The 27899-nt window shown below is 50.0% G+C and overlaps 1 protein-coding gene across 3 annotated transcripts in view; it reads left to right on the top strand.

Annotated features, from left to right (window-relative positions):
- PYGB (glycogen phosphorylase B) overlaps nucleotides 1–27899 on the top strand; it is an 89560-nt gene that overhangs the window by 45806 nt on the left and 15855 nt on the right. For 2 of the 3 annotated variants that reach the window (XM_004376407.2, XM_023731364.1), the window contains 13 exons: nucleotides 5781–5882; nucleotides 8813–8891; nucleotides 10164–10267; nucleotides 11622–11753; nucleotides 13661–13772; nucleotides 14233–14315; nucleotides 16397–16540; nucleotides 17183–17275; nucleotides 19636–19782; nucleotides 20471–20634; nucleotides 21285–21399; nucleotides 23086–23187; nucleotides 23988–24135. In XM_004376407.2, the coding sequence (XP_004376464.1) occupies nucleotides 5781–5882; nucleotides 8813–8891; nucleotides 10164–10267; nucleotides 11622–11753; nucleotides 13661–13772; nucleotides 14233–14315; nucleotides 16397–16540; nucleotides 17183–17275; nucleotides 19636–19782; nucleotides 20471–20634; nucleotides 21285–21399; nucleotides 23086–23187; nucleotides 23988–24135 (1525 nt within the window). Of the gene's footprint in view, nucleotides 1–1643; nucleotides 1772–5780; nucleotides 5883–8812; nucleotides 8892–10163; nucleotides 10268–11621; nucleotides 11754–13660; nucleotides 13773–14232; nucleotides 14316–16396; nucleotides 16541–17182; nucleotides 17276–19635; nucleotides 19783–20470; nucleotides 20635–21284; nucleotides 21400–23085; nucleotides 23188–23987; nucleotides 24136–27899 lie in introns of those variants that run through there. The other variant, XM_023731365.1, reaches the window with a different exon arrangement.

Below are 27899 nucleotides of genomic sequence, written 5' to 3'. Positions count from 1 at the left end.
ATAATATTCCATTGTGTGTATGTACCATAGTTTGTTTATCCATTCATCTGTTGATGGGCATCTAGGTTGTTTCCATCTTTTTGCTATTGTGAACTATGCTGCAATGAACATGGGTGTGCATATGTCTGTTCAGATTTACACCACTTTTTCTTCTCTTTCTAAGAGTATTACACTTTTAGTTTTGATGTTTAGGTCTTTGATCCATTTTTGGGTTAATTTTTATGAATGGTGTGAATTCGGGGTCCAACTTCATGCTTTTGCATGTGGATGTCTAGTTGTCCCAGAATCATTTTGTTGAAAAGATTATTCTTCCTCCATTGAATTGTCTCGGCACCCTTGTTGAAAATCAGTTGACCGTAAATGTGAAGGTTTATTTCAGAACTCTCAACTCTATTCCTTTGGTCTGTATGTCTGTCCTTATGCTAGACCACACTGAATTGATTACTATAACTTTGTATTAAGTTTTGAAACCAGGATATATGAGTCCTCCAACTTTGTTCTTTTTTTTTTTCCAGATTCTTTTGGCTGTTCAGAGTCCCTTGAATTTCCACCTCAATTTTAGGATCAGTTTCTCAGTCTTTGCAAAGAAGCTAGCTGGAATTTTGATGGGGATTGTTGTGAATCCATAGATCGCTTTGGGCGTATTGCCATCCTAATAATGTGAAGTCTTCCAATTCATCAACATGGGTTGTCTTTCCATTTATTTCAGTCTCCTTTAATTTCTCTCAGTGACTGTTTTGTAGTTTCCAGTATACACACGTTACACTTCCTTTGGAATTGTTTTCTTAATTTCATTTTTGGAATGTTCATTAGTAGTTTATATAAATGCAGTTGATTTTTGCTTGTATCCTGCAACCTTGCTGAACTCATTTGTTTCTTCTAGAATTTTTTTAGTTGATTCCTTAGGATCTTCTATGTAAAAGATTATGTTATCTGCGAATAGAGATATTTTTATTTCTTTCCAATGTGGATGACTTTTATTTCATTTTCTTGCCTAAATACCCTGACTAGAACCTCCTAGCTAGAAGTACTGAGAGAGACATCCTTGTTTTGGTCCTGATCTTAGGGGTAAAGCTTTCAGTCTTTGACCATGATGTGGATTTTTTGTAGATGCCGTTGACTGGCTCTTCCTAGGTCAGTATCATACTGCTTTAATTATCCAAAGTTCTTAAAACTTGTTACTATTCTTGGGCATTGTTCTTCCATAATTATTTTGTCAGATGAGTTGGAACATTCTTAACAAAATGGTGAAAATGCTGCAGAGGATTCTGCATGTGGTAAATACCTTAATGTTACCCAAAGCAGGTCCTGCTCGGTGTGGCTTTTCCTCAGTAACGATACACGGAGATGAGGAGGGAGTAAGCGCGTTTACTGCAAGCGCCAAGGCAAGGAGCCAGGAGGTGTCTACCTCAAATCAAGCTCCCTGAACAGAGCGAGGCAGAACCTTTTATACCGTCTCTCACAAGGAAGGACATACAAACATCATGGACTACCTAGGTTATCATGGTGCACAGGCGCAGTAAGACAAATTGCATTTTCTTTTTCTTTGGCATGTAGGCTTGTAAACTGGGTGTGACTGGCTTGAGCCACGTACAGTGCTTTGAGGACAATGGACAGAAGGGGGCAGATTCCGCTTGGTCTGAGCAGCTCCCAGTTGAGGGTCACCCAGCGCTGTCACTTAAGGCTTTGTTTGATGATGGCTAAGCTGCTACTGTTGCCTTGCCTATCATGAACAGCTTACAGCTTCCTGGTTTGTGCATAATTAATTTACGTAAGTACAACTCGGAGTTAAACTCTGGGGATTTAAAAGTGCTTTAGTGTAATTTGTGTAATTAATACTAGATTTTTACTGGAAAAGTTTTTGTTTTCTTGTTTAACATTTTAAAAAAGTCTAAACATGTTGTCTGGGATATCAAGGACTTAATCTGTGGTTGGTGGCAGCTTGCTCTGGTGGCACAGACAGCGTGGTGAGGTAGGCAGCCCTGCTTAGCTCGCACTGAGACCCTGTGCTAATTTCGGGACCTCAGTCTCCCCTCCGTTCTGCTGTGACCCAGCGGAGTGCATGGGACATCTTGGGGGCTCCATTTGCTGCTTTTCCTCCTGACCTGCCCCTGACTGCAGGCTGAATCACAGCAGGCTCTCCCACCTGGGAGGGCCACACGGGTGGTGCCAACTTGAAGGAAAAAGTGAGTGGAGTTTGTTTTATCTACTTGGAAAACAGATATTATTCAAAGCTAAGTGTTTTGTTTAGTGCCCTGCTTTGTACAAAATGCTCTTGCTCTCTCTGTGGTAAAAATGTATATAACAAAACATTTGCCATTTCAACCTTTTTCACGTGTACAATTCAGTGACGTTAGTTACGTCTGCCATGTTATGCAACCATCACCACTATCTGTTTCCAAGTTTTTTATCACCCTGAACAGAGACCCAGTGCCTCTTAAGCAGTGACTTGCTATCCCCCTTCCTCTCACCCAGGCAACCACTAATAAACTTTAGTTTCTCTGCATTTACAAAGTGCTCTTTTGAGATCAGGAGTGAGATTTTAAAGTACCGAAGTTATTGTGAGGGAGAGCTCCATCCCAGACACTAACGTTCTCCAGATGCCTATTCCAGGTGCACACTCTGACTTCCTTGTTCTTCTTAGCTGGAGCTTGGTCCAGCTGTGCTGAAGGCTCTTGCCTGTGACTACTCACCTTGTCTTTGGCTGCCTTCAGATTGTGAGACACCCACACTTATCACAAATAGTAGCACTTTTTCCCACTTTCCATCCATTTTAATAAAATGCTAAGGGCAAAGTGACATCAAATACTTTTCATTCTTTTTTAAAGGTTTGTTGCTGTTAGTTCCCGCAGAGTAGATTCCAACTCCTGGTGACCCTATATGTGCAGAATAGAACTGTGGGCCATAGGGTTATCAATGGCTGTGACCTTTTGGAAGCAGATGGCCAGGCTGGCCTTCTGAGGGGCCTCTGGGTGGGTCTGAACCACCAGCCTTTTGGTGGTTGGTAGTCCAGCACTTAACCATGTGCACTGCTCAGGGACTCTTTTTCATCTTTTTTCAGAGCCACCTTTCTCTTTCTTCAGACATGGTGTTTGCAGCTACACATGAGTTTGCCTTGCATGCATTTGGACGGTGTGATTTTTCTCTCTAGTCCTACCCACGCCGCTGTCTAGAGCTGCACAGTCTGCAGCACGCTGACCTCAGCTACGGCTGCATCCTAACCGTGGTGCTCATGGTAGTGACCCCACACGGGACGCACATGCAGTGACGGGCGGAGGTGTCCACTGCAGTCTTTACCTTTGCTACAGCAAGTGCTTGTGATTTGGTTTGATCTCCCTCCAGAAAAGCATTCTTGTAGTTCGTTTGAAGTCCCAGGGCCAAAAAGCCACACCAAGGTATTAAGTTGAACCTCCTCTCCCATGGCAGTCCAGGGGGTCCATCACTATTATTCCTTAGGAGAACATTGTTGACGGTCACGTTTTTAAGTTGTTCGCGCATGTTGAAGAACACATCCCCTGCCACGTATAATCCTGTTGAGAGAGGAGGTATTTTGGAAGTTGGGTTTCCCACCCCAGCCCTTTGAGGCTGTTCCTTGGTTCTAAGGAGTGTAGTTTCTACTGCAGTAAAATGCTTAATGTGGGTACAAATGCTGCTGTGGGACCCAGCTGGCAGTGCTGCTGGGGCTGCTTTTGGCTGGCTGACAGCCCTGTGGGCTCTCGCAGAGGTCTGGCCAGCTGCTGTCAGAATTCTAAGCCTGTCCAGAAGAGACACTTAAGGGGTTGTATGCGATTTACCCCCTGAATCTTGAGACTTGTTTCCTCTCCCTGCATGCACACGCACACGCGCGCGCACACACACACACACACACACACACACATACCCCCTATTCAAGGCCTTGCTTTGTTTTTTAATTTTTAATTTTGAAATATTGGAATTCAGAAGGTTGCAAAGATCGTATAGTTTCCGTATCCTCAGCGTCCCCTCATGTTAAATTCTTATATAACCAAAGCGTAATTATCAAAACTAAGACGTTCATATTGGCCCAGTCTTTTATGCTGATTTTACCAGTTTTTCTTCTCATGTTCTTCTTCTGTTCAGGATCTAATCCAGGGTGCCATATTGCATTGCATTCCTTAGTCTCCTTCTACCTGCAATAATTTCTCCATCTTTCCTTGACAATTTTGATAAGTACTGGTCAGGTATTTCATAAAATGTTCCTCAGTTTGGGTTTGTCTGATATTTTCTCATGACTAGACTGGAATTAATCGATTTTGGGAAGAAGACCCCAGAGGGGAAGGACCCTTCTTATGACCTCATTTCAGGGGGACCTGGTATCCACATGAATTATCACTGATGCTGTTACCTTGATCGCTGGGTTAAGGTGGTGTCCGCCTGGTTTCTCCACTGCAGAGTCACTGTTCTTCCCCTCCCACTCTGTTTGTTAGAATCCAGACCCAAAGTTCAGCCCTCACTCAAGGAGAGGGGAATTAAGCTCCGCCTCCTGGATAGAGGAGTGTCAGAGAATTTGTGGACAGTTGTTAGAACCACTAGAACCAGTTGCTGGCAAGTCAGTTCTGACTCATGGCGACCCCTTGTGTGCAGAGTAGAACTGTACTCCATGGGGTTTTCAATGGCTGTGACCTTTCAGAAGCAGATTGCCAGGCCTTTTTTCTGAGGCGCCTCTGGGTGGGCTCAAACTGCCAACCTTTTGGTTAGTAGCCGAGTGCTTAATCATTTGTGCCACCCAGGTACTGCAAACAAAACAAAACAAAAGCCACCCAAGTAGTTAATAAACATCTTGTGGTGGTATTGCGAGGCTGTGAAACTCCTCGTTTGTCCTTGAAGTTGTCCCATGCGTTTGTGCCCAGCAGCAGCTCTGCCTGCAGCAGTCCTCCCTGTGGTGGCTCATGGGGATTCTCTACTTTTTCCTGCCTTCCACATTTGTTAGTTGGATTCTTCTATGAGGAAGATTTGCCCCTTCTTTCCATTTATTTTTTCCAAGCCTTACTTTAAAATGATACAGCAAGTGGCGTCTGGCACCATGCAAGCTCAAAGTGCAGCTCTGCCCCTGGCCACTGTGGCTGTCCGTGGCCATGAGATGTAAGTGGTATGGTCCATGGGGGGTGCTCAGCTACACGTGCTGGCCCTCATCATTACCATACCTCACATACACAGAGCTGTCACATATCTGCCAACTCCTGAAAGCTGGCAACCAAGAATTAGGCAGAAGACAGATTTCTGCCTAGCGGACATGGCAGCATTCACTTGTTCGACCTGTGTCTGCAGGCAGTGGTGGTAATTAATAGAAGTAACCGATGTTCGTTGTGAACTTCACAACATGTGTTTCACTAGCTGTGTTAATACTTGAAAATATTTCCTACATTATGGGGTTGTTTATCCATGTTAGACATGTGATGCGGAAATTTGCCCAACAGCACACGGCTGGTCAGAGGCCCTGCTAGACCCAGATTGGGTCCGTCCAGTTCTGGGAGCCTTGTTCCTAACCACAGGGATGACCTGCCTCCCAGCACATCAGGTCAGAGAAGTAAACGCTCTGCTTTTGAAGGGTATCCCCTGGGTGCACAGCCCTTGAAGAGATCAGGTTAGCAAAGGCGTATGGAAGTGACTGAAGCCATTATTTGAATGGTGCAGGGTAAGTATAGTATTCACATAAATGAAACCCCTAAATGGGTGTTCGTGTGTCCCCGTTCATCAGCCCTAATCTTCCTAATGTGTGGGGATGAAATTAGAATTCTAAGATTTTTTTTTTGCTTCCTCAGCGCATTTACTATCTTTCGCTGGAATTCTACATGGGCCGGACACTGCAGAACACGATGGTGAACTTGGGTCTTCAGAGTGCTTGTGATGAAGCTATTTATCAGGTACAGTGTTCTCCTGGCAGGCTGCTGGGTCATCCTCAGGGCCTTTTGTGACACATTGGGGCTTTAATACAGTTTCTCACAGAGGTCAGCACTGACGTTAAGGTTTGCAGCCGTCTGGGAATGAGGACATGTCTTACGATGTAGTCTGTCGTACATGGAGGAGAATGGGGCTGGTGGGTGTCACTCCTCTTTCTCAAGGGGTGGAAGGGAGGAGAATTGGATGGGATGCTGATACACTGGAGTATAAGGACCGGGTTGAATTGTGATGTTAAGGTTTGGAGGCTTCTGGAAACCAGTGCACCCCTCTCGGGGCATTGCCACTCTCAGGGCAGACAGAGAGCATGGCAGAGTGGCTGGTATTGTTCATTTCTGCTAACATTATTAAACTAGTTACCTGCCACTGGTTCCCTCCCCCACCCCTAACATAACCTCTTGACTGATCCTACCCTCTAGTTATAAAATTGCCCTTTTCTCTCCTAATCAGAATCCAAGCTGCCTTTCCTTCTGGGTTCTTCACCAACAGTTACCATGAGGCTTCATCCTCCTGCAGTTCACTGCAGCTTTAGAGCAGGGCTCTAACTGGCTGCATTTCTGTTTTCCTGTCCTAGTCTGTGTCCTTTACTTCTCTCCCTGGAGGCTGCCTTTCCTTCCCAGCCCAGACTCTCCAGTATAGAGTCCAGAGAGTGGCAGGGGGAAGCTTTCCTCTCCGCTCGCGTGTGCAGAGGGGCCACCACTGAGCTATCCTTCTTCTCTGACCTTCCCACTGCCTTTGTTTTTTGTTTAGTTTGGTTTTGTGACTGGGGAGGGGGCTTTGACGGGATGGTGCGATGTTAATTCCAACATGACTGCTAATACCTCTTGGTGTTGCCAGGACCACCTTTCTGTCCCTCCAGCACTCAGGGAGCAGTCATGTCTGGGGCAAGTAATTTCAGTTGGCACAAAGAAATTTGACTCCCCAAAATAGGAATCCAGTGCTCAAAATTACGTAGAGATACAGAGGAGTTTTCCAGAGGCTAAGTGAGGGGTGGTATCACAGACTGAAGGCGGGAGCAGAGAGTCCAGCTGTGTTCTTAAGCCAGCCATTAAGGATAGTTTTTAAATGTAAAATGATGCCACTCAGTAAATTTTTTTTGTTTTCTAAAATATAGAGAGCTATTTTTCATAAAACCGTGTTATTTGTGTTAACATACAATGAGTTTATTGTTTTTAATGAATTCATCAATACTTTTTAAAAATACTTCTACATTTTAACTTCTAATTTGGTAAATATTGATAGATATAACCCGCATAAACAGAAGCTCTTTGAGCCCTCCTGAGACCAAAAAGTTTAAAAGCCACTGATCTAGATAATGTGAGTAGTTTATCTAGTTTGTACACTAAAGCTAGACTGATGTAATAATTAACTATACACCAAGATTAAGAGCCTCAAGATCTGCATCTGGAATGGTTTTATGTCAGTTTCAGTAGTTGTGACTTTGTTGCTTTATGTTTGGTTCTTAATATGCCACCCTGTTTTACAAGATTTTTTTAATATAATTGGGACATCACAGGAAGAAAAGCTTTAGGTGTCATGTAAATATCATCAACATATGAAGGTAGAGAATTACTAAGATCTGTTGGCTTCATTTTTTAGGATATATGTTATGATCTGTCCACTATACATGGGTTAATAATTTGGCAGTAAATATCATTGGCTATTAAACCATGTTTAATTTTGACTGATATTTCTTAAATAGCTCAGCAGTTTTTGAAATACTGTCTCCTGCCGGTCTCCTGGTGCTGCGGTCTCTGCTGCCGCCTGCTGCCTCTCAGCCATTGCTGCTTCTCAGCATCTCTGGTGTTACAGCTCTCTGTCCTGGTTCTGCAGCCTCTCTCTGTCTTCTGTGTTACAGCTCCTCTCTTTGTGTCTCTTTTAAGCCTAATGGGATGGCAAAACTGACCAATCCCCTTGTTAGGGTTCTATACACCTTATTTGCATGGTCTCATCCCCACAAGGGTGCCATGCACCTTATTTACATTATTAACATGCTGTCCAACCTCCTTGGTGGGCCACAAGCACTTCATTTGCATAACCCCACCCAATCATTTGGTGGGAGTTACAAAGATTATGGCTGTTGTTGTTAGATGCCATCGGGTCAGTTCCGACTCATAGTGACCCTGTCTATGCACAACAGAACGAAACACTGTCCGGTCCTGCACCATCCTCACAATTGTTATGCTTGAGCGTGTTGTTGCAGTCACTGTGTCAGTCCATCTCTTTGAGGGTCTTCCTCTTTTTCTCTGACCCTCTGCTTTACCAAGCATGATGTCCTTCTCCAGGGACTTATCCCTCCTGGTAACATGTCCAAAGTATGTGAGACATAGTCTCACCATCCTTGCTTCTAAGCAGCATTCTGGTTGTACTTCTTCCAAGACAGATTTGTTTGTTCTTCTGGCAGTCCATGGTATATTCAGTATTCTTCACCAACGCCACAATTCAAAAGTGTCAGTTCTTCAGTCTTCCTTATTCATCATCAAGCTTTCACATGCATAATGCTTAGGAGGTGACCGAAAACGCCATGGCTTCGGTCAGGCACACCTTAGTCTTCAAGGTGACATCTTTGCTTGTTAACACTTTAAAGAGGCTTTTGCAGCAGATATGCTCAGTGCAGTGCATCTTTTGATTTCTTGACAGCTGCTTCCATGGGTGTTGATTGTGGATCCAAGTCAAATGAAATCCTTGACAACTTCAGTCTTTTCTCCATTTATCATGATGTTGCTTACTGGCCCAGTTGTGAGGATTTTTATTTTCTTTATGTTGAGGTGCAATCCATACTGAAGGCTGTGGTCTTTGATCTTCATCAGTAGGTGCTTCAAGGCTAGAAGGTCCATATTAAGAAATTCACTGCACTGCAGTGATTTTAAAATGTTACCTCTGTTTCTATTTGCAGCTGGGGCTGGACTTGGAGGAACTAGAGGAAATAGAAGAGGATGCCGGCCTTGGGAATGGAGGCTTGGGGAGGCTGGCAGGTAATCACAGGCACCTGTCCAGGGGAAGGTTGGTCCTGATGGGTTGCTTGGTTGGTGACTGCACGGCAAGGGCAGGCGTGCTCTGGACGCTGACCTCTGGGGTCCATTGGCTCTCCCCAGAGTAGATGAGAGAGTGTGTTTCTCAGATCATAATCTTTGCCACCAGTGAAAACATAAAAGCAGAATATATGTTCTCTTTCATACGAGGTGCAATTCCTAATTATCGTTGAGACCAAGCTCATCAAGCTGGGAGGGCTCTGAATGTATCGACCACTTTCAGGAATCTAAAGGGTAGTATGGTAAAACCTATGATAGCCGAAACCTGTGCAAGAGAGGAACTTGTCAGAGAAGGAAAACTCAAATCTTCCACTAAAACGAGTGATAGAAAAGTGGTAAGACTACCCTGTCAAAGGCGGAAAGCTAGCGAGACCTGGAAAAACAAGGCAGTCCCATCGAGTTTCAGCTCTCACAGGTTTCACTGTAATTGAGAAAAAGACAGGTGAATAGAAACACACACACACACCACACACACATTTCACGTACATACACACACATAAAGCCCACCACATAATTCACACCACACACACCCACACACACACCACACATACACTCACGCCTCCACCACATAATTCACACCTCACACACTCACACCCCCACCACATATTCCACACCACACACACACCCATGCCACGTCATACCACACATACACACCACCACACATGCACATACCACATACCACACACCTTGCACACATTCTACTACACAGTCCACACCACATACACCATGCCACATACACCTACCATTCCTGCACATACACACGTACCACCACACACCATACTCTACACACACCACATATACCACACTGTACACACACTCCACACCACACACTATTGACATATATGCTACACACATGCTACGCCCACACATGCCACAGACAGCACAGCACATCTACCCTCCCACCCCACATGCCACACTCCACATACACACACACTTTGTGAATGCTGCAGTTCACAGCAGGCTTCTAGCTTTCCTACAAGAAACAGATTGCCCTGAGATAGCAGCCGTTCCTGCTGGGGATGGTGCTCCCTTGGACTGCTGTGTTTGAGATAGGAGAGGGAGTTCAGTTTTCCCTTTTTGTGAAACCTGAAGTTGACTGTGGTCACTGCGGAGTCACTGTCTGTCACCCTGTCGACGAGACCCCCTGTTAACATCTGGGCCTAGATCCGCTGATTGTCTCTGATTCCAGCAAGCTCTTTGTGTTTGGATTTCCAGCCTGTTTCCTTGATTCGATGGCCACCCTGGGACTGGCAGCATATGGCTATGGAATCCGCTATGAGTTTGGGATTTTTAACCAGAAGATTGTGAATGGCTGGCAGGTGGGTGAGACTGGATTTCCTCACTGGTCTGCAGCTCTCCTTCCTATAAGAAATAAACACAGCACTTCAGTTTGGCTTTTTATGCTTTAAGCTCCTTCCTGGAGTGAGTGCGTGCCACCTACAGGCAACATGGATGTGGACCAGGGTCACTCCGGTCCTGTCGACTACAAAAGTTTGCCGTACTTACCTATTGTTATTGCTGCGTGGAACTGGCGGTCGCTGGTCTCCTGTGTGAGTTCCTTGTAAATTGCCTCCACGTGGTGGCTGGTAGGTTTGGTCATGGGTAGGACAAAGGAGAAGACCATCAGACAGGGTTCCATGCCACCAGGTAGTGAGGATCCCCCGGGTGCACACTGGTGCTCCCGTGGGCCTGAACGTGAAAAGAAGGGCAGTGTTCTCTGCGTTTGGCATCTGTGGGACAGTGAACTTTGAGGAGTTAGTTAGGAAAATGGTTATTAGGTCTTGGATGCCATTGGGTAGAGTTTTAGAGAATAAACTGCTGGGAAGAAGCCTAACAGAAGAGCAGTGTCTCCATGTGGTGGGTGATGGGCAGCTACTGGGAGGAGACCAAGCCCCTCAGGTAATCACAAGGTTGGAGGGGTTATTTTGGGATTATGCTCTTTTCACCAGTGTGGTCTTGACCACCCTAAGTAGCCATAGTGTGATGCTAATACAATCAAGGTTTACTCTTCCTAAGGGCCAGTTTGCTTTGCAGTCTGGCCCTAATCCCACGAGACCCCATCACCTCATTGGCATCAGGGAGCAGAGGCAAAACGTGGGCTCCAGGCGACTGTTCTTTTAGAGCAGCTTCATTGATACAGTTAATATACCATAAAATTCACCTCTTTAAAGTGTGTAATTCCATGGTTTTTAGTATATTCACAAGGTTGTGCAACCATCACTAATTCCAGAAAATTTTCGTTACCCAGAAAGAACCCCTGTATGTATTTGCAGTCATACGCCAGCCCTAGTCTGCATCTGTCTTTGTGGACTTGCCTGCTCTGGACATGTCATACAGATGGAATCAGAGAGCATGTGGTCCTCAGGGCTCCTTTCCCTGAGCTCATGGTGGCCAGGTTCATCCTCACTAGTGCATATATCAGTATTCAACCTTATTTATTATCAATTCATGTGATTCTTAATGTATTTTTATTTTAATACATTTTTCTGAATTTTACACAAGGTTGTTACCTTAATAGTCCAGAATGTCATTTGCCTGCAGTGGGCTTTAGTTCTGTTTCAGTGTGGCCCCGCCAAGATGCAGTCCACCCAAGGACAGGGTGTGGGCTGGCCCCAGGGGCTGCTCCCTCACCCAGGCCTCTCTCTCCACTCCCCCAATGGTGACCCCTTCTAGGTCGAGGAGGCTGACGACTGGCTGCGTTACGGCAACCCCTGGGAGAAGGCGCGCCCAGAGTACATGCTTCCTGTGCACTTCTATGGGAAAGTAAAGCATACCCCAGATGGGGTCAAGTGGCTGGACACCCAGGTATGGAACCCAGAGCTCGTGAGTGGAAACGTTGGAGGCTGAGCGAGGGACGCTCTGTGTTTCATTTGTGGTTAACTGACTTCCTTTTGGGAGTGGGGAGCTGCTTCTCTGGAGGATTCAACTCCAGGTAGCAGCCTGGGGGAAGATTCTAATCTCTTCACATTCCCACTTTCCTACACTTGCAGCGGAATTGTCCAGATGGGAAATGCTGAGCCTGGCAGAGAAAGCGTCAGGGTGAAGCCACACGCTGTGTCATTTTGTGGGGCTGCGTGCTGGGCTCGAGCTTGGCAACCATGCATGTTATTGGCTGCCTCCTAGAGACATCACTGTGTCCATGTTGTTGAGTAGCAAGCAGAGTTGCCTTCTCACAGGGCTAAGGGCAGGTGCACCCTCACCACTTGCATGAGGTCTGTCTGCATGGCCATGTGGTCCCCCTGGTGCACTCAGTGGCCCACCACTGGTCATGCACACTGAAGGCTCAGCTCTGGGTGTGTGAGAGGCCCAGGTGGGTGCCCAGGAGGGCCACAGACACTCCCTCCAAGTCCAGAGTCCTGGGGTGGACCAGGTGGAAGAAGGTAGCAACAGTAGCAGGGTGCAGATGCAGGAGAGACCTGTTCAGTCCCAGGGCTGGGAGAGAGCACCTCGTGGGGTTTCAGGAGTAGGGAGCAGGGGAGCTTCATGAAAGAATATTCGTGTGATGCACCATGAGAGTCGTTAGGACGCAGACATACCTGATGCAGGTGGGCTGAGTAAAGCTGATTGGGAGGCTGTGAGACTGGAGTTGGAGGCGTGTAAAGTGAGGGCTCTGCTCTTCCGGAATGTGAGCTTTAACCAGGGTGCTGGGAACCAGAGCTGGCTGGAGCCATGTAGCGGAGGCTAAGCTGCTATGATAAGTTCATTTCATTTGAAAAAGCAGAGAAAGGGACCTACATTTTTGAGTGTGTGCTTGTAAAAAGTGACTTGTTGGTGTGGGGAGGGGTGGGCAGGAGAAGGGAGGGCTGGAGGCTGGGGGCTAATGGTGCAGGACATGATGAGGGCCTCGGCTTGGAGGCGCGCAGTCAGGAGGGAGTGGAGGTGTTGGCTTTGAGATGCTCTGCAGAGGACTTGTCACGTGAGGGCAGAGGGGCGAGGGGTGGAAGCAGGCAGGGGAAGATGATCCTGGGCTTTTGGGTCCCTCGGAGAGTCCAGGGCCTGGGAGTGGCTTGAGGTTTTGCCTGAGTCTTCCTGTGCTTGACGTTCTGGACAGGTCTGAATGGGCGCTGTCCTGGAGCAGGAGGGTGGTGGGCCCTGCTGGTGGAGGAGCAGCCCTGCCTTTTCTCTTGGGTGAAGCGTGAGGAGTTGGTTTGGAGCGTGCTGAGTTTTAGTGTAAGGGTGTCCACAGGTGGAAACTTTCCAACAGACCTCAGAAATGTTGGTCAAAAAGAGAAGTTAATCAAGTCCTCAAGTTGCTAAAGCTGAGCATTGAGCGAGGCAGGAGAAAGCTGTGACCAACATTGGGGATCGCTTTATTCAGGGAGGGCAGAGGGCAAGGAGACCAGACAGTGGTTGTAAGGTAGGGAGCCAAGTGAGTGCAGCACCCTCTCCAGGCGCTGAGAGAGGTAACTTAAGCAGGAGGTGTCCATGATGCACATACTGCAGAAAGCAAAGCTAGAAAAGACAAGGGTGGCCTTGGGGGTGTGGGCGCCGGCACTGCACCTGGGGTTGTGGTGGAGGGGAGCTCAGCCGGCTGGTGCAGGTTTTAGCTAGGGGCAGATCATGGGGCAGATCATGTGTGCTTCCAGCCAGTGGAGGGTGAGAAGCTGGGCCTGATCAGGAAGTGAAGAGGTCTGCGTCAGAGGCTGGTGTTGACACTCACCCACGGGGGATGTTTGAGGTGAGACGCAGGATTCTGGGTGTCTCCTGTGCAGGTGGTGCTGGCCATGCCCTATGACACGCCGGTGCCAGGCTACAGGAACAACACCGTCAACACCATGCGGCTGTGGTCTGCCAAGGCGCCCAATGACTTCAAGCTCCACGACTGTGCGTGCCTCCTCTGTCTGCCCGTACTTCTGCAGCTCACGGTGTGGGCCGGGTTATAGACTCAGCGCCCGCCTTCTCGGGGTTGCTCGACTCCCCTTGGAGAAGGCTGGCCCGCGCCCAAGGCCAGGCGGGCTCTGAGCTGATGAGTATGGTGTGTGGTCAGTGCCCAGCAAGGGCCAGGCCAGGGACTCATCTTCACTATTTGCTCTGAGAAAGAGAGGGGCATGGTGTGGTACAGGGTGGGGGCGCTGTGGCTAATGTGGGGAAGAGGCACAGGTGCCTCTCAGGAGCAGGCAGTGAGATGAAGCAGAACAATGGGTCGGGGCTGGGGGTCGTGGGGAACGTGTGCCCTAGTCCTTTCCATGTAAATGCCTGGTAGGTCATGGGGCTCATGTTTCTGAGGCCGCGCAGGGGCCGTGGAGGGGCCTGCGCACACTGACCCCTACCCGCCTCTATCTAGTCAACGTGGGGGACTATATTGAGGCCGTCCTGGATCGGAACTTGGCTGAGAACATCTCCAGAGTCCTCTACCCGAACGATAACGTGAGTAGTGGGCGTGGTCAGCGCTTGGCTACGCTGCGCCTCCTCCGCGTTGGGGAAGTAAACCCGCGGCTGCAGCTCCCCTGATCAGAGCCTGTTTACTGAGCTGAAATTGGGAGGTGGGACACTGAAGTGGCCATCAACAGCCCTGTGTCGGCCTTTGTGAGCATGTTCACACTCTTGGGGAGCAAGGACAGAGGCACTTCATCAAGGAGTGTGCCTGTTAGGGTCTCATTTTTGCCTTCTGGCTCCCTCAGAAGGACTTGTAAGGGAGTTCTTTGCCTACTCTCACATGTATGAATGCTCCCTGTAAACACAGCAGCTCCTAGTGGCTTGGCTGATGAGGGGCAGGGTTTGAGCTGACCACATGCCTCTGCATGGAGAGGCACAGTGGGGACAGGGTGGGGAGGCGGGAGCTGAGGGCTGGGTACAGGGATGGGGCTTGGGGACGGGGTATGGGGGACATGGAGTACAGGGATAGGGTATGGGGACAGGGTGGAGAGAGGGTGGTGGGGACAAGGTGCAGGGATGGGGCATGGAGACAGTACAGGGATGGGGTGTGGGGATGGGTGGGAGAGGGGGGTGGGGACAAAGTGCAGGGATGGGGTGTGGGGACAGGGCAGAGAGAGGGGCCATGGGCCCAGGGCGTAGTGATGGGGCATGGAGACAGAGCACAGGGATGTGGTGTGGGGACGGGGTACAGGGATGGGGCATGGATGGGGCAGAGAGAGGGGGGTGGGGACAGGGCAGAGACAGAGAGGTGGGGATAGGGTACAGGGATGGGGCTGGAGACAGAGTACAAGGGTGGCGTGTGGGGATGGGGCAGAGAGGGGGGTGGGAATAGGGTACAGGGATGAGGCTGGGGACAGAGTGCAGGGGTGGGGTGTGGGGACGGGACAGGGAATGGGGCATGGGGACAGGGTGCAGAGATGGGTTGTGGGGACAGGGCAGAGAGAGGGGGCATGGGCCTAGGGCATGGTGATGTGATGTGGAGAGACAGTGCAGGGGTGGAGTGTGAGGACAGGGCAGAGAGAGGGGGCATGGGCCTAGGGCATGGTGATGTGGTGTGGAGAGACAGTGCAGGGGTGGAGTGTGAGGACAGGGCAGAGAGAGGGGGCGTGGGCCCAGGGCATGGTGATGGGATGTGGAGAGACAGTGCAGGGGTGGGGTGTGGAGAGAGGGTGCAGAGACGGGCACAGGGATAGGGGATGGGGGATGGGAATGGGGTACTAGGCACAGAGGGTGGGACCAGGCCTGTTTATGTCATTCCTAGCCATGCAGTGCCACTTCTTCCAGAGTTGCTGGGTGGCCGTTGTGCAGTGGGGCTGTGGGGCCTATTTGGCCAGGGTGCTCTGAGGCCCACGACAGTCAGTGTTGGGAAGCCGTTAGCCTGCGCCTGCCAGCACTAGATGGTCGTGGCAGACGTGGTCTCTGCTGACATCGAATTTAGTGGTTGGTGGCTTTTTTTGGTGGTGGTTGTTGATGCCAGACAGGAGCCCCCAGAGTTTGCCTGCTCTAGTAGGTTGTGTGCTTTCAAATTCAGTTTTTCACTCTGTCATAGTAACGTGCTGAAAGGCTGATAACAAGGCACCTCCCACCCGAGTTTAAGCAGACCCTCAGCCTTGCAGCGCGGAGGACATTTATAACGCCTGGGCATCTGGACTGGCAGTTTGAGTGACTGGCATCACTCACGCCTGGGCATCCTCATTGTTAACGCACTGCACGCTCCGTGCCTGGTGTCTGCACCTGGGCGGTGTGGCCTGGGCCACCGCCCTTGCTGTCTCCGTGTCTGAGGTCGAGTAGTGCACCAGGGCTCAGGCCACTTACCGCCTTCTGCCCAGAACCTGAGCGTGGCTGCCTGACCCCAGGCTGGGGAGGCAGGACACGGGCCTCACCTCCGGTGGGGGGCTCCGTGAGGTGGAGGAGCCTTCGCACTGTGTTGGGCTGCACGGGCACTTGCTGCAGTTGTCCACATACACGTCTTGGGGCCCCCAGGGCGGGCGCCTCCCCGCCTGGTGGCCCTCCTCACAGCAGGTAAGTCTCCCCATGTGGGACAGCAGCACATGGGGCACCTGTGTCTGCAGTTCTTTGAGGGGAAGGAGCTGCGCCTGAAGCAGGAGTACTTTGTGGTGGCCGCCACCCTGCAGGATATCATCCGCCGCTTCAAGTCCTCCAAGTTTGGCTGCCGGGACCCTGTGAGGACCTGCTTTGAGACGTTCCCAGACAAGGTGCGTGCGTGTGTGCGCAAGGATGAAGCATGGGGCTGTCCAGGGCAGGGTGTATGCAGCGTGTTCCCTCTCAAGGTAGGCATGGCAGGAGGAGAACAGAAGGGCAGCAGCACCTTTGCCGTGGCTTCTCCTGCCCCTGGCCCACCCTGTGCCGTGCCTCTGGACGTCTGCTGTCGCTGTCATGGGACCACACCCACCTTCCTCCCTGTCTAGGTGGCACAGGCAGTGAGGGAGGGGAGCGGGTGAGTGGGAGCATAGGCCATTTTAAAATGAAGATTCCATATCCTAGTGGAAAGGAGCTCTCAGTCAGGGTGAGAGCGAGTTGCTGGAGAGCCCTCTGTGGGGGAGGAGAGGCCCCAGTGCAGGGCCTCCAGCATGTCTGCCTGCCAGCCCTGGCTCCCCAGCAAGACCCTTGAGACCCTTGCGGCCTCTGTCTCTGAGAAGGCTTCTTCAGCGTCTTCACTGTCATCTCCAGTTCCTAGCACTGTTGTCACAGCTCCGCCACGCACCTGGGTAGTGGCCATCTGCTTCCTGTCTGTCCCCTTATTCAGAGAGGGGCACCCCCAGGCTGAACTCACTGCCCCACCAGCAGGTGCCGAGGGCAGGCTGCTGATTGAGGACCTGCCCTCCTGTCAATTCCAGGTGGCCATCCAGCTGAATGACACCCACCCGGCCCTCGCTATCCCCGAGCTCATGCGAATACTGGTGGATGTGGAAAAGGTGGACTGGGACAAGGTAGGCGCCGAGGAGACGGGCACATGGGGTGACATTGTTGTCTGCAGATGAGGGTGTGGGGGAGGGCACATATTCTCTGCAGACCTGGGTGTGTGTGGGGTGACAGTGTGCACACCTGGGCATATGTGTGGGGTGACAGTGTTCTCTGCAGACCTGGGTGTGTGTGGGTGACATTGTTCTTTGCACACCTGGGTATGTATGTGGGGTGATGTTGTTCTCTGTAGACCTGGGCGTGTGTAGGGTGACAGTGTTCTCTGTACACCTGGGTGTGTGGGGGCTGACGGTGTTCTTTGCAGGCCTGGGTGTGTGTGGAGTGACAGTGTTCTCTGCAGGCCTGGGTGTGTGTGTGGGGCGACAGTATTCTCTGCAGACCTGGGTGTGTGTGTGGGGTGATGTTGTTCTCTGCAGACCTGGGTGTGTGTGGGGAGACAGTGTTCTCTGCAGACCTGGGTGTGTGCGGGGAGACAGTGTTCTCTGCAGACCTGGGCGTGTGTGTGGGGTGATGTTCTCTGCAGACCTGGGCGTGTGTGTGGGGTGATGTTGTTCTCTGCAGACCTGGGCGTGTGGGGGCTGACAGTGTTCTCTGCAGTCTGTTCAGCCTATCCAAAGAACAATTATGAATGGTTGACCTTATCCTTGGAAGCTGAGATAGGGATGTCCTTGTAACCATGTGGGAAATAGAGGAAATTACCACTGAAAACGACAGAGTGGCAGGGGAGAGAAGGTCATTCAGAGAGCTTCTGGTCTTTCTCGCATCTGACGGGGAGACATGGAGTCAGAACAAGGGTATGAAGGGGAAAAGAGCAATCGTTTGAAGGCAAGGAAAGGTTTCTGACACTTCTTAAGGCTTCTCATGTATGTATCTTGTCTTAGAATTCATGGTAAAAAGCAGACAACTATGAAGTTTTAAGGAAACGCATATTTTTGCATATATATGTTTGTTCTCATGACTCAGCTTATTTGGGTCCTAGATTTTTTACGATAGTGAGATCGTCTCAATCTAGCTTTAACTAAATCTGCCTGTAAATACATATTTTTTTACCCTGTTACAGAAAACCCGGGTGCCCTCAGGTCTCTGGGAGTGTGCTTTCTGGGTGAGGCTGCCCCGAGATGGGTGGCACCCAGTAGGTCTCCCCTCCCGGCCAGCAGAGGGCACGGTGCATGGGGAACCCAGTGTCTCCTGCAGCTATGACCGTGGGTGGTGAACTGGAGTTGGCAGAAATAGGAACAGCGGAGTGTTCTGTTTCTGGGTGTGGGGAGGGTAACAAGCGCCTAGGGACAATTTCTAAGTTATGGCCCCCCAATTTTAAGATGAATAGATGTTGATAGCAACACGTCATCAGAAACACCTTCTCCCCCCTTGTCTGACTGCCTCAGTCAGGCGCCTTTCATATTTGTGGCACCTCAGAGTGTCATTCCGCGCCTCTTCTGGCGCCCCTTGGACTTGCGCCCAGGGGCAAGTGTCCCACTCTGGGCGCACCACCCCTAACTATGCCTCTGGTCTGTTTTGTTTACCCATAAGGAATGGTTTGAAAAGGCAGATTAAAAAGGTGATTCCCAGGTGTTAAGGGTGGGCGTTGTTTGTGTGTGTGCACATGTGCGCACACGTACGTGTGTTGGATCAGGACATAAGCTTACTTCCTCCTGTTCGAGGGCGAAGAGCAGTGGGTTCGTGGATTTTGGCAGCCGCACTTGAGCCCTGGGAGCGAGCCTGGGGGCATGTGGCACTTTTCCTGGGATCTGAACCTTTGCTCTCCAGACCTGCATCTTGCCTAGGTGTCCGGCAGTAGAGCTGCTTGTTTCTAGACAGAGTACACGAATGCTTGAATGCTCTTGAGTGGCCCTTTTTTAAAATGTTTTCCTTTTTTTTTTTTATTTGATTAAATTTTTTTATCTTTTTTTTTAAATTGTACTTCAGGTGAAGGTTTACAGAACAAATAGTTTTCATTAAACAGTAGTACACATATTGTTTTATGACATTGGTTAACAACCCCATGACATGTCAAGCCTCTCCCTTCTCGACTTTTTTTTTGGTGAAAATACGCATAGCCAAAGATGCACCATTTCAAAAATTTCTACATGCGCAGTTCAGTGACATCGACTTAAATTTTTTTATCTTAAATCAAGTTTGTTGTTCTGTTGGTGCCGTTGAGTTGATATTAATTAATAACGACCCATATGACAAAGTAGAACTGTCCTGTAAGATTTTCTTGACCGTAATCTTTATGGAAGCAGATTGTCAGCTCTTTCTCCTGTGGAGTGGCTGGGTGGTTTCAAACCCGCCAACCTTTGGGTAGCAGTTGAGCGCTTAACCATTGCACCACCAGGGCTCCTTTGAGTGGTCCTTTTGTTTATGCCAGGCCTGGGAAATTACAAAGAAGACCTGTGCATACACCAACCACACGGTGCTGCCTGAGGCCTTGGAGCGCTGGCCCGTGTCCATGTTTGAGAAGCTGCTGCCGCGGCACCTGGACATCATCTACGCCATCAACCAGAGGCACCTGGATGTGAGCGCCTGCCCTGGTAGGGGATGTAGGGCTGCAGTGAGGCTGGGGCCCTCCTCCCCTGTGGTGAAGCACTTAACCTGTGAGAGGATCAGCCCATGTCTTCTAGAGTGCAGGGGTGGGGCTGTCTCTCCTGCTGAGGCCTCGGGTGTACAGGAGTTCGTGGATTCAGCCCTTTCTAAAATGTCTCCATCCCTGAGCAGGGCTAAGATGTAGTGTCCTTTTCTGTAAAGTCAGAAGGCCTTGTCCCATAGACCTCATAGTGGTATTGGGTGCTTGAGGAACAAAACACTCTGTGCTTTCTCTGCTCTGCAGAGTGGGTAGTGGTGCAAGAACGGGGACTGAGAATTCAGAAGTAATTATAGTTCACCTTTTAACCCTTTGTTGAAAAAGTAGCTGTTCCCACTGGTCACAATCTGGTTATATCTAACAGAAATAGGTGCCTGGGCATGTCTTTCTGCCCAGCCGGTCCTCTCATCTCCTCTTGACAGAGCAGCGCTGTGAGGCCTTGGGCCCAGCCCTCCCTGCTGAACCCATCCTGGAGTCTGGGAAACAGTGCTGAGCTGCTAAGCTGTGTGGGTGCCATGGTGCTGGGCTTCCCAGAGGGAGAGAACCTCCCAGGCTGTGGTGGCGCTCACTTGGCCCCAGGAGCTCTGGTTGCTGAGATTGCTGTGCCCTCCATCTCACACAGCACGTGGCGGCCCTGTTCCCTGGTGACGTGGATCGCCTGCGGAGGATGTCTGTGATCGAGGAGGGGGACTGCAAGCGGATCAACATGGCACACCTGTGTGTGATTGGGTCCCACGCCATCAATGGCGTGGCCAGGATCCACTCGGAGATCGTGAAGCAGTCTGTGTGAGCGCCTATGCCTCGTGCACCACCTTCTCCCCAGGCTGTGACGGTGGGCCCACACTGCCTGTGTCTATCTGCCACACACACAGGGCCCCTGCGTTCCTGCATCTTTGGTCTGTCCAGGCAGGGTTCTAGGGTCTGGAGCACAAGCACGTGGAAGTGTTGGAGGGGCTGCAGCCCTTGGTGTGGGTGGAGGGGGCACTGCTGTGGCCCATCTGAGTGTGCCTGTGTTTCTGGTGCTAGCCAGGGGTTTGCATGGTATATTACTTCATCCCCACAACAGACTTCTGAGTTGGGTGTCCCATTCTGCAGATGAGGAAACTGAGCCTGGGCTTCTCAAGCTCTAAAGCCTGCATGCTCTCCACGGTCCTGACTGGAAGCTGTGTCCATGCAGACCATGAGGACGTGGTCTGCAGAGGGCCGGCCCTAGGACCATGTGGACAACAGCCAGATAGCGAACGCTTCAAAAGCAGGCAGCGTGGGCATCATCTGAACATGTGCAGCGTAGCAGCTCAGAACAGTTTAGAAAATAAAACTAAAACTTGGAGTTTCAGGGTCTCCAGGGCATTTCATTAAAAGGTCTGTATGTCTGCTGCTCACCGAGTTCAGAACAAAGTGTTTGTGAAGGGTTACCTGTCTTCTGTTGTTTGTAGCTTTAAAGACTTTTATGAGCTGGAGCCAGAGAAGTTCCAGAACAAGACGAATGGCGTCACACCCCGCCGGTGGCTCCTGCTGTGCAACCCGGGGCTGGCCGACATCATCGTGGAGGTGAGGACCAGAGCCTGCCTCTGTCCCCACGGGGACACTGGGTCTGACAGGGAAGTGGCAGCTCCTGGACACATCCTGGATGTGGAGAGTGGGGCTAGTCAGCAGGCCCTGGTGAAGGCAGCCAGAAGCAATCTCTGGGCTCCAGGAAGGGCTGTGAGGGGACTGCCAGGCAGAGCGACACAGCCCCACAGATGAAAGGGGCCAGCTGTGTATGCTGGGGGTCTGTGAGGCACAGGCACTTTTGCTCATGCACTTATTCACAGTTGACTTCAGTCAAGAAGGAGGTACCTAGACTTTGGGTGGCAGGTGGCCAGTCCTCAGATGCTCACAACACCAGTGCACGGTGCAGGTGGAGTCATCCTGAGAAAACCATGGTGCCTGAGAGCTTGTCGAGGGAGACTGCCTCGTCTGGGGCTGTGTGTGCACATGTGTGCATGTGGAAATGTGTGCAAGTGAGTACGTGTGCATATGTGCACACATGCATATGGATGTGTGCATGTGCGTGCACATGTGTGCACATGGAAGTGTGCATGTGCGTGCACATGTGTGCACATGGAAGTGTGTGCATGCATGTGTGCATGTTTAAATGCACATGTATGTGTGTGTGCGTGCGTGTCCCAGAAGCCTTCCTGAGAACAAGGCAGTGGAGTTAAGACCTGGGGCATGGAGGGAGGTACCAGGAGTGGTGCCTCCGGTGGAGCAAATTTCTGGTCCAAGGCCTTGTAGCCAGATGGAGAAGGTGCATCCAGGGACAGGAAAGGCAGGTGTGGCTTCAGTGCAGGGGACAAGGTGAGATAGAATGTGAGGAGAGGCTGGTGAGACAGCTGGGATACTTGTGGACTAGCTTAGGAATTTTTCTCTTTGCCCTGAGTTAGCAACAAGAGGCCCTAAGCAGGAGGTACTCAGTGAGATTTTTGTTTTGAGGTGGGTGCAGGGAGGTGGAGAGGTGTGGCAGGGGTGGGCCCTGGGAGGTGGAGGGGTCTGGGAGGTGAAGGGGTACAGCGGGTTGGGCATGGTAAGGTGGAAGGGTGTGGCAGGGGTGGGCACGGGGAGGTGTAGGGGCATGGGAGGTGTTGGCTGGTGGTGGAAGGTATAGGGGTGGGTGTGGGGAGGGGTGTGGCATATGGAGGGGTGCAGAAGGTAGAGGGGTATGGAGAGGGTAGGTGCAGGGAGGTGGAGAGCAGGGGTGGGCACGGGAGGCAGAGCGGCATAATAGGGGCGGGTGCGGGGAGGTGAAGCGGCGTAGTAGGGGTTGGTGTGGGAATGCAGAGGGGTGTAGCAGGAACAGGCATAGGGCAGTGAGAAGGACTCGTGTTCTCCTGCCCCAGGTGGCCTGCCATGTTGAGATGGGTGGTTTCACATGCCACATAGGAAACCTGGGAGGAGACTTGATATGCGGGGTGTAGGCTTTTGTGTTTGGTGGGGGAGACATTCTGGAGGAAGTGTTAGGAGGACACACTGCCTGACCTGAGAGGTGCCCGAGCAGGGGCTGCTCAGTGGGCCTGGAGGCCTGGTGTGGATGGCGTTTCCTGGAGGGATGGAGGGCAGGCCTGCCGGATGGCTGGAAGGATGGGCCTGGCGAAGAGGAGCAGAGGAGAGGGTGACAAGACTTGGGAGCTGAGGGCCGTGCTTCTGGGAGGCACGTTCAGCGGTGAATAGAAACACGTGTCTCCTTTACTCTTTTAGAAAATTGGGGAGGGTTTCCTGACTGACCTCAGCCAGCTGAAGCAGCTCCTGCACCTGGTCAGTGATGAAGCTTTCATCAGGGATGTGGCCAAAGTCAAACAGGTGGGCCTCATACTCAGGATTGTGTTTTCGCCGAGTTGTGTCCTGGGGCGCCGGTGCAAGCCCATCCTGGCGTTGAGTGGGTGGGTTTATCAGAACTCGGAGTGCCCCAGGGTTCTGGGGTACTCTCAGGCTTTTGTGAAGACCTCGACCCCAGACTGTCTCCAAGCCTGGCTTCCCACCCCCACCAGCATTCTGTAGGAGGGGCCCAACCTGTGTGACGCTGCTGGGGAGAGCCACCTACAAACGTGTCTGATCACTGCCCTCTCCAGTCGCGTCTCAGCATCCCCAGCAGCAGTCAGACTCTGTAGAGAGTTTCCCCGTGATCTCCCTCTTGCCAAACCAGACCAGCATTAGTCCTTTGAGATCTTTTAAGCAAACACATGGCAATTTTGACAGAGAAGCCAGGGACACAGCCACTGCTGCTCTTGCTGTGCAGACAGGGGCCAGGGGTGCCGTCGAGACCTCTGGTCCTCTGCGTGGCCAGCCGTGTGCCTCCCCCGATGCCTACACAAAGTGAGGGGCCCAGAAGCAGTCCTTTGTTCTAGATCCTTCCTGTGTCTGGCTCCCTGCACCTTTTCCGGACTGCCCACCAGCCGCTCCCCTCCCTGTCCTGTCCTGTGGGCCTTCAGTTCTGCTCCAGGTCTGTGCCTCATGGCACATGTCTGTTCAGCACCGCCCTGTGTGTATGTGCCCCCTGAGAAAGCGGAGCTTCTCTGGGCTTCGGAAGTCCATGTTTGGAGCAGTGCCATGGGGTGGTCCCGCAAGCTGTCTAGCCCATCCCTTCCCTTGACTCTTCCCAGGAGAACAAGCTGAAGTTCTCTGCCTTCCTAGAGAAGGAGTACAAGGTAAAAATCAACTCCTCCTCCATGTTCGACGTGCATGTCAAGAGGATCCATGAGTATAAGCGCCAGCTGCTGAACTGCCTGCACATCATCACCCTGTACAACCGTGAGTGGCCCCCTCCATCTCCCTTCACTGTCTCCTAGGCATCCAGTGGACACATGCCTCATGTCCAGGCCCTGAGTCCTACTCTCCATAGTCAGCATGGGTGGGTGGGGATAACATCACATGCTGGTCTGTCTGTGCACCCAGTGCTAGAACGGTGACCAGAGAAGGGACAACTGAGCTCTCAGCTTCTAACCCTGGTATGTAGGGGGCCCTGGGCTGAGGCTCGGAACAGTCAGCGTGGGCCTCGCTGGTGGAGGTGGGACTTCTGCAAGACCCCGAAGCTGGATTTTATGTTCAGTTTAGTTTTTATTTTAAATTTAGTTATTATCTCTAGTAGACTCATCTTAAGTATTTGGCAAAGTTTTGCTTAACACAGACGTTTAAAGTATACTTATAAGGAACAAAACAGAACCAGTTGCCATCAAATCAGTCCCAGCTCATAGTGACTCCATGTGGGTCAAAGTAGAAGTCTGCTCTATAGGGTTTTCAGCGGCTGATTTTTTGGAAGTAGATTTCCAGGCTTCTGAGGTACCTCTGGGTACCTTAAACCTCCAACCTTTCAGTTAGCAACTGAGCACATTAACTGTTTGCACCACCCAGGGACTCCAAGAAATAAAATAGTATATGTTAAATTTTTTCATGTCTCTTAAATTATTTAGATGGCACTCAATTATGAGAACAAACATGAATAAAGACCCTTTTAAATGTAAGTTTGAACAGCTGGTAGGTTTACAAATAAAATAGTAAAACCTTAAGGAAAAACTAGGTTTTAGAAATTTCATAATGTTTATAAAGTGAATATTAGTTCTGAAAACCAAACGAGCTACAAATACTCTTTTATAGATACCAAAGGTACTGTCAAAGGGCACCATGTCCGCTATTACAATTGGATAACGCTCGTCCAGTCTGTTGGCCAGGTAGCTATCTTCCAAATTTCTTGTCATAGACAAGTGAATGCTTCTAGCGTTGCAGCCATTTGTTGAAACATCTCAATTGGTATTCTGTCAATTCCTGGAGACTTGTTTTTCACCAATGCCTTCAGTGCAGCTTGACTTCTTTCTTCAGTACCATCAGTTCTTGATCATATGCTACCTCCTGAAACAGTTGGAAGACAGCTATCTGGCCAGCTGACTGGAAGAGATCCATATACGTCCCCATTCCAAAGAGAGGTGATCCAACAGAAGGCAGAAATTACCGAACAATATCATTAATATCACATGTAAGTAAAACTTCTCAAAAATGGTTGCAGGGAACTGCTAGAAATTCAAACCAGATTGAGAAGAGGATATGGAATGAGGGATATCATTGCTGATTTCAGATGGATCTTGGCTGAAAGCAGAGAATGCCAGAAAAATGTTTGCCTATGTTTTATTGATTACACAAAGGCATTCGATAACATTGCAAAGAATGGGAATTCCAGAACACACAATTGTGCTCACGTGGAACCTGTACATAGACCAAGAGGCAGTTGTTCAAAAGGAGCAAGGGTACACCGCATGGTTTAAAGTCAGGAATGGTGTGTGTCAGGGTTGTATCTTTTATCTGTTCAGTCTGTATGCTGAACAGATAACCGAGAAGCTGGAATGAAGACGAACGTAGCATCAGGATTGGACCTGCAATATGCAGATGACACAACTTTTGCTTGCTCAAAGTGAAGAGGACTTGAAGCACTTACTGATGAAGATCAAAGACTACAGCCTTCAGCATGGATTACACATCAACATAAAGAAGACAAAAATCCTCACAACTGGACCAAGAAGCAACATCATGATAAACAGAGATAATACTGAAGTTGTCAAGGATTTCATTTTACTTGGATCCACAATCAACGCCCATGGAGGCAGCAGTCAGGAAATCAAACGACGTATTGCATTGGTCAAATCTGCTGCAAAAGACCTTTCTAAAGTGTTAAAAAGCAAAGATGTCACTTTGAGGACTAAGGTGCGCCTAACCCAAGTCATGATATTTTCAGTCATCTTATATGCATGTGAAAACTGGAGAATGGATAAGGAAGACCGAAGAAGAATTGATGCTTTTGAATTATGGTGTTGGCGAAGAATGTTGAATATACCATGGACTGCCAGAAGAACAAACATACCTGTCTTGGAAGAAGTAGAGCCAGAATGTTCCTCAGAAGAGAGGATGGGGAGACTTCCTCTCACATACGTTGGACATGTTATCAGGAGGGACCAGTCCCTGGAGAAAGACATAATGCCTGGTAAAGTGGAGGGTCAGTGAAAAAGAGGAAGACCCTCAACAAGATGGACTGACAACAGTGACTAACAGTGGGCTCAAACATAGCAAGGATTATGAGGATGGTGCAGGACCAGGCAGTATTTCGTTCTGTTGTACACAAGGTCATTGTGAGTCTGAACCAACTCGATGGCACCTAACAACAACAGCAAGGCTTGTCCAGGTGCAAGAATCTGGCCCCTCTGAGGCATGATGTAATATGGTTGATGCTGTCTTTACGGAGTGCTTCTGATGCTGAGCCTCAGCAAAGTCACATGAGGTGGCAGCAGGTGAGCCTCCCTCCCCCATCCCCTTGGATGGTGGGGCAGCACAGCAGCCCAGTGATGAGTGTGACCCCCCCCCGCCCGGAACAGCACTTACATAGTCACCTAGCAGTAGTTAATATCACGTGATGCGAAACTTCTGTTTGCTTTTCCATGCCGTGGTTTTCTTTTGCAGCTGTATGTTCTGCATTTTTCTTCATTTCTCTCTGTGATGCACCAGTTCCCCTGCCTGAACAATTCTGTTGGTTCTTGATGTATGAGCAACAGTGAAAGTAGCTCACAACTCCTTCCCTCCACTCCACCACCCACTTTTAGCCAACGGTATCGTCATCTTTCAGTGGTTACCTTTAGATAAGGATTTACAGAACAAACTAGTTTCTCATTGAACAATTGGTACACGTATTATTTTGTGACATTGGTTAACAACCCCACAACATGTCAGCACTCTCCCTTCTCAGCCTTGAGTTCTCCATAACCAGCTTTCCTGTCCCCTCCTGCCTTCTAGGCATTCCTCCGGGGCTGGTGTGCCCCTTCAGTCTCGTTTTGTTTTATGGGCCTGTCTAATCCTTGGCTAAAGGGTGAACCTCAGGAGTGACTTCATTACTGAGCCAAAAGGGTGTCTGTGGGTCATATTCTCCGGGTTTTTCCGGTCTCTGTCAGACAAGTAAGTCTGGTTTTTTTTTGTGTGTGTGTGTTAGAATTTTGTTCTACATCTTTCGCCAGCTCTGTCTGGGACCCTCTGTTGTGATCCCTGTCAGAGCAGTCGGTGATGGTAGCCAGATACCATGTAGTTGTGCTGGACTCAGTCTGGTGGAGGCTATGGGAGTTGTGGTCCATTAGTCCTTTGGACCAGTCTTTCCCTTGTGTTTTTGGTTTTCTTCAGACACTTCTTAAAAGCTTGCAGGCGGCCACGTAAGATGCATCAGTTGGTCCCAGCCACCTGGAGTAAAGGAGAATGAAGAACACCAAAGACACAAGGAAAGTATTAGCCCAAGAGACAGAAAGGGCCACATAAACCAGAGACCTCATCAGCCTGAGACCAGAAGAACTACATGGTGCCTGGCTACCACCAATGACTGCTCTGACCGGGAACATAATAGAGTCCCTGATGGAGCAGGAGAAAGGTGAGATGTAAAACTCAAATTCTAGTAAGAAGACCAGACTTAATGGTCTGAGACTGGAGGAACCCTGGAAAGCATGGCCCCCAGATTCTCTGTCAGCCCAGAACTAAAACAATTTCCGAGGCCA

This window comes from Trichechus manatus, unplaced genomic scaffold, assembly GCF_000243295.1.
Source record: "Trichechus manatus latirostris isolate Lorelei unplaced genomic scaffold, TriManLat1.0 scaffold00042, whole genome shotgun sequence".
NCBI classification, from domain to species: Eukaryota; Metazoa; Chordata; class Mammalia; order Sirenia; family Trichechidae; genus Trichechus; species Trichechus manatus.
This window is presented reverse-complemented; position numbering and strand designations above follow the sequence as displayed.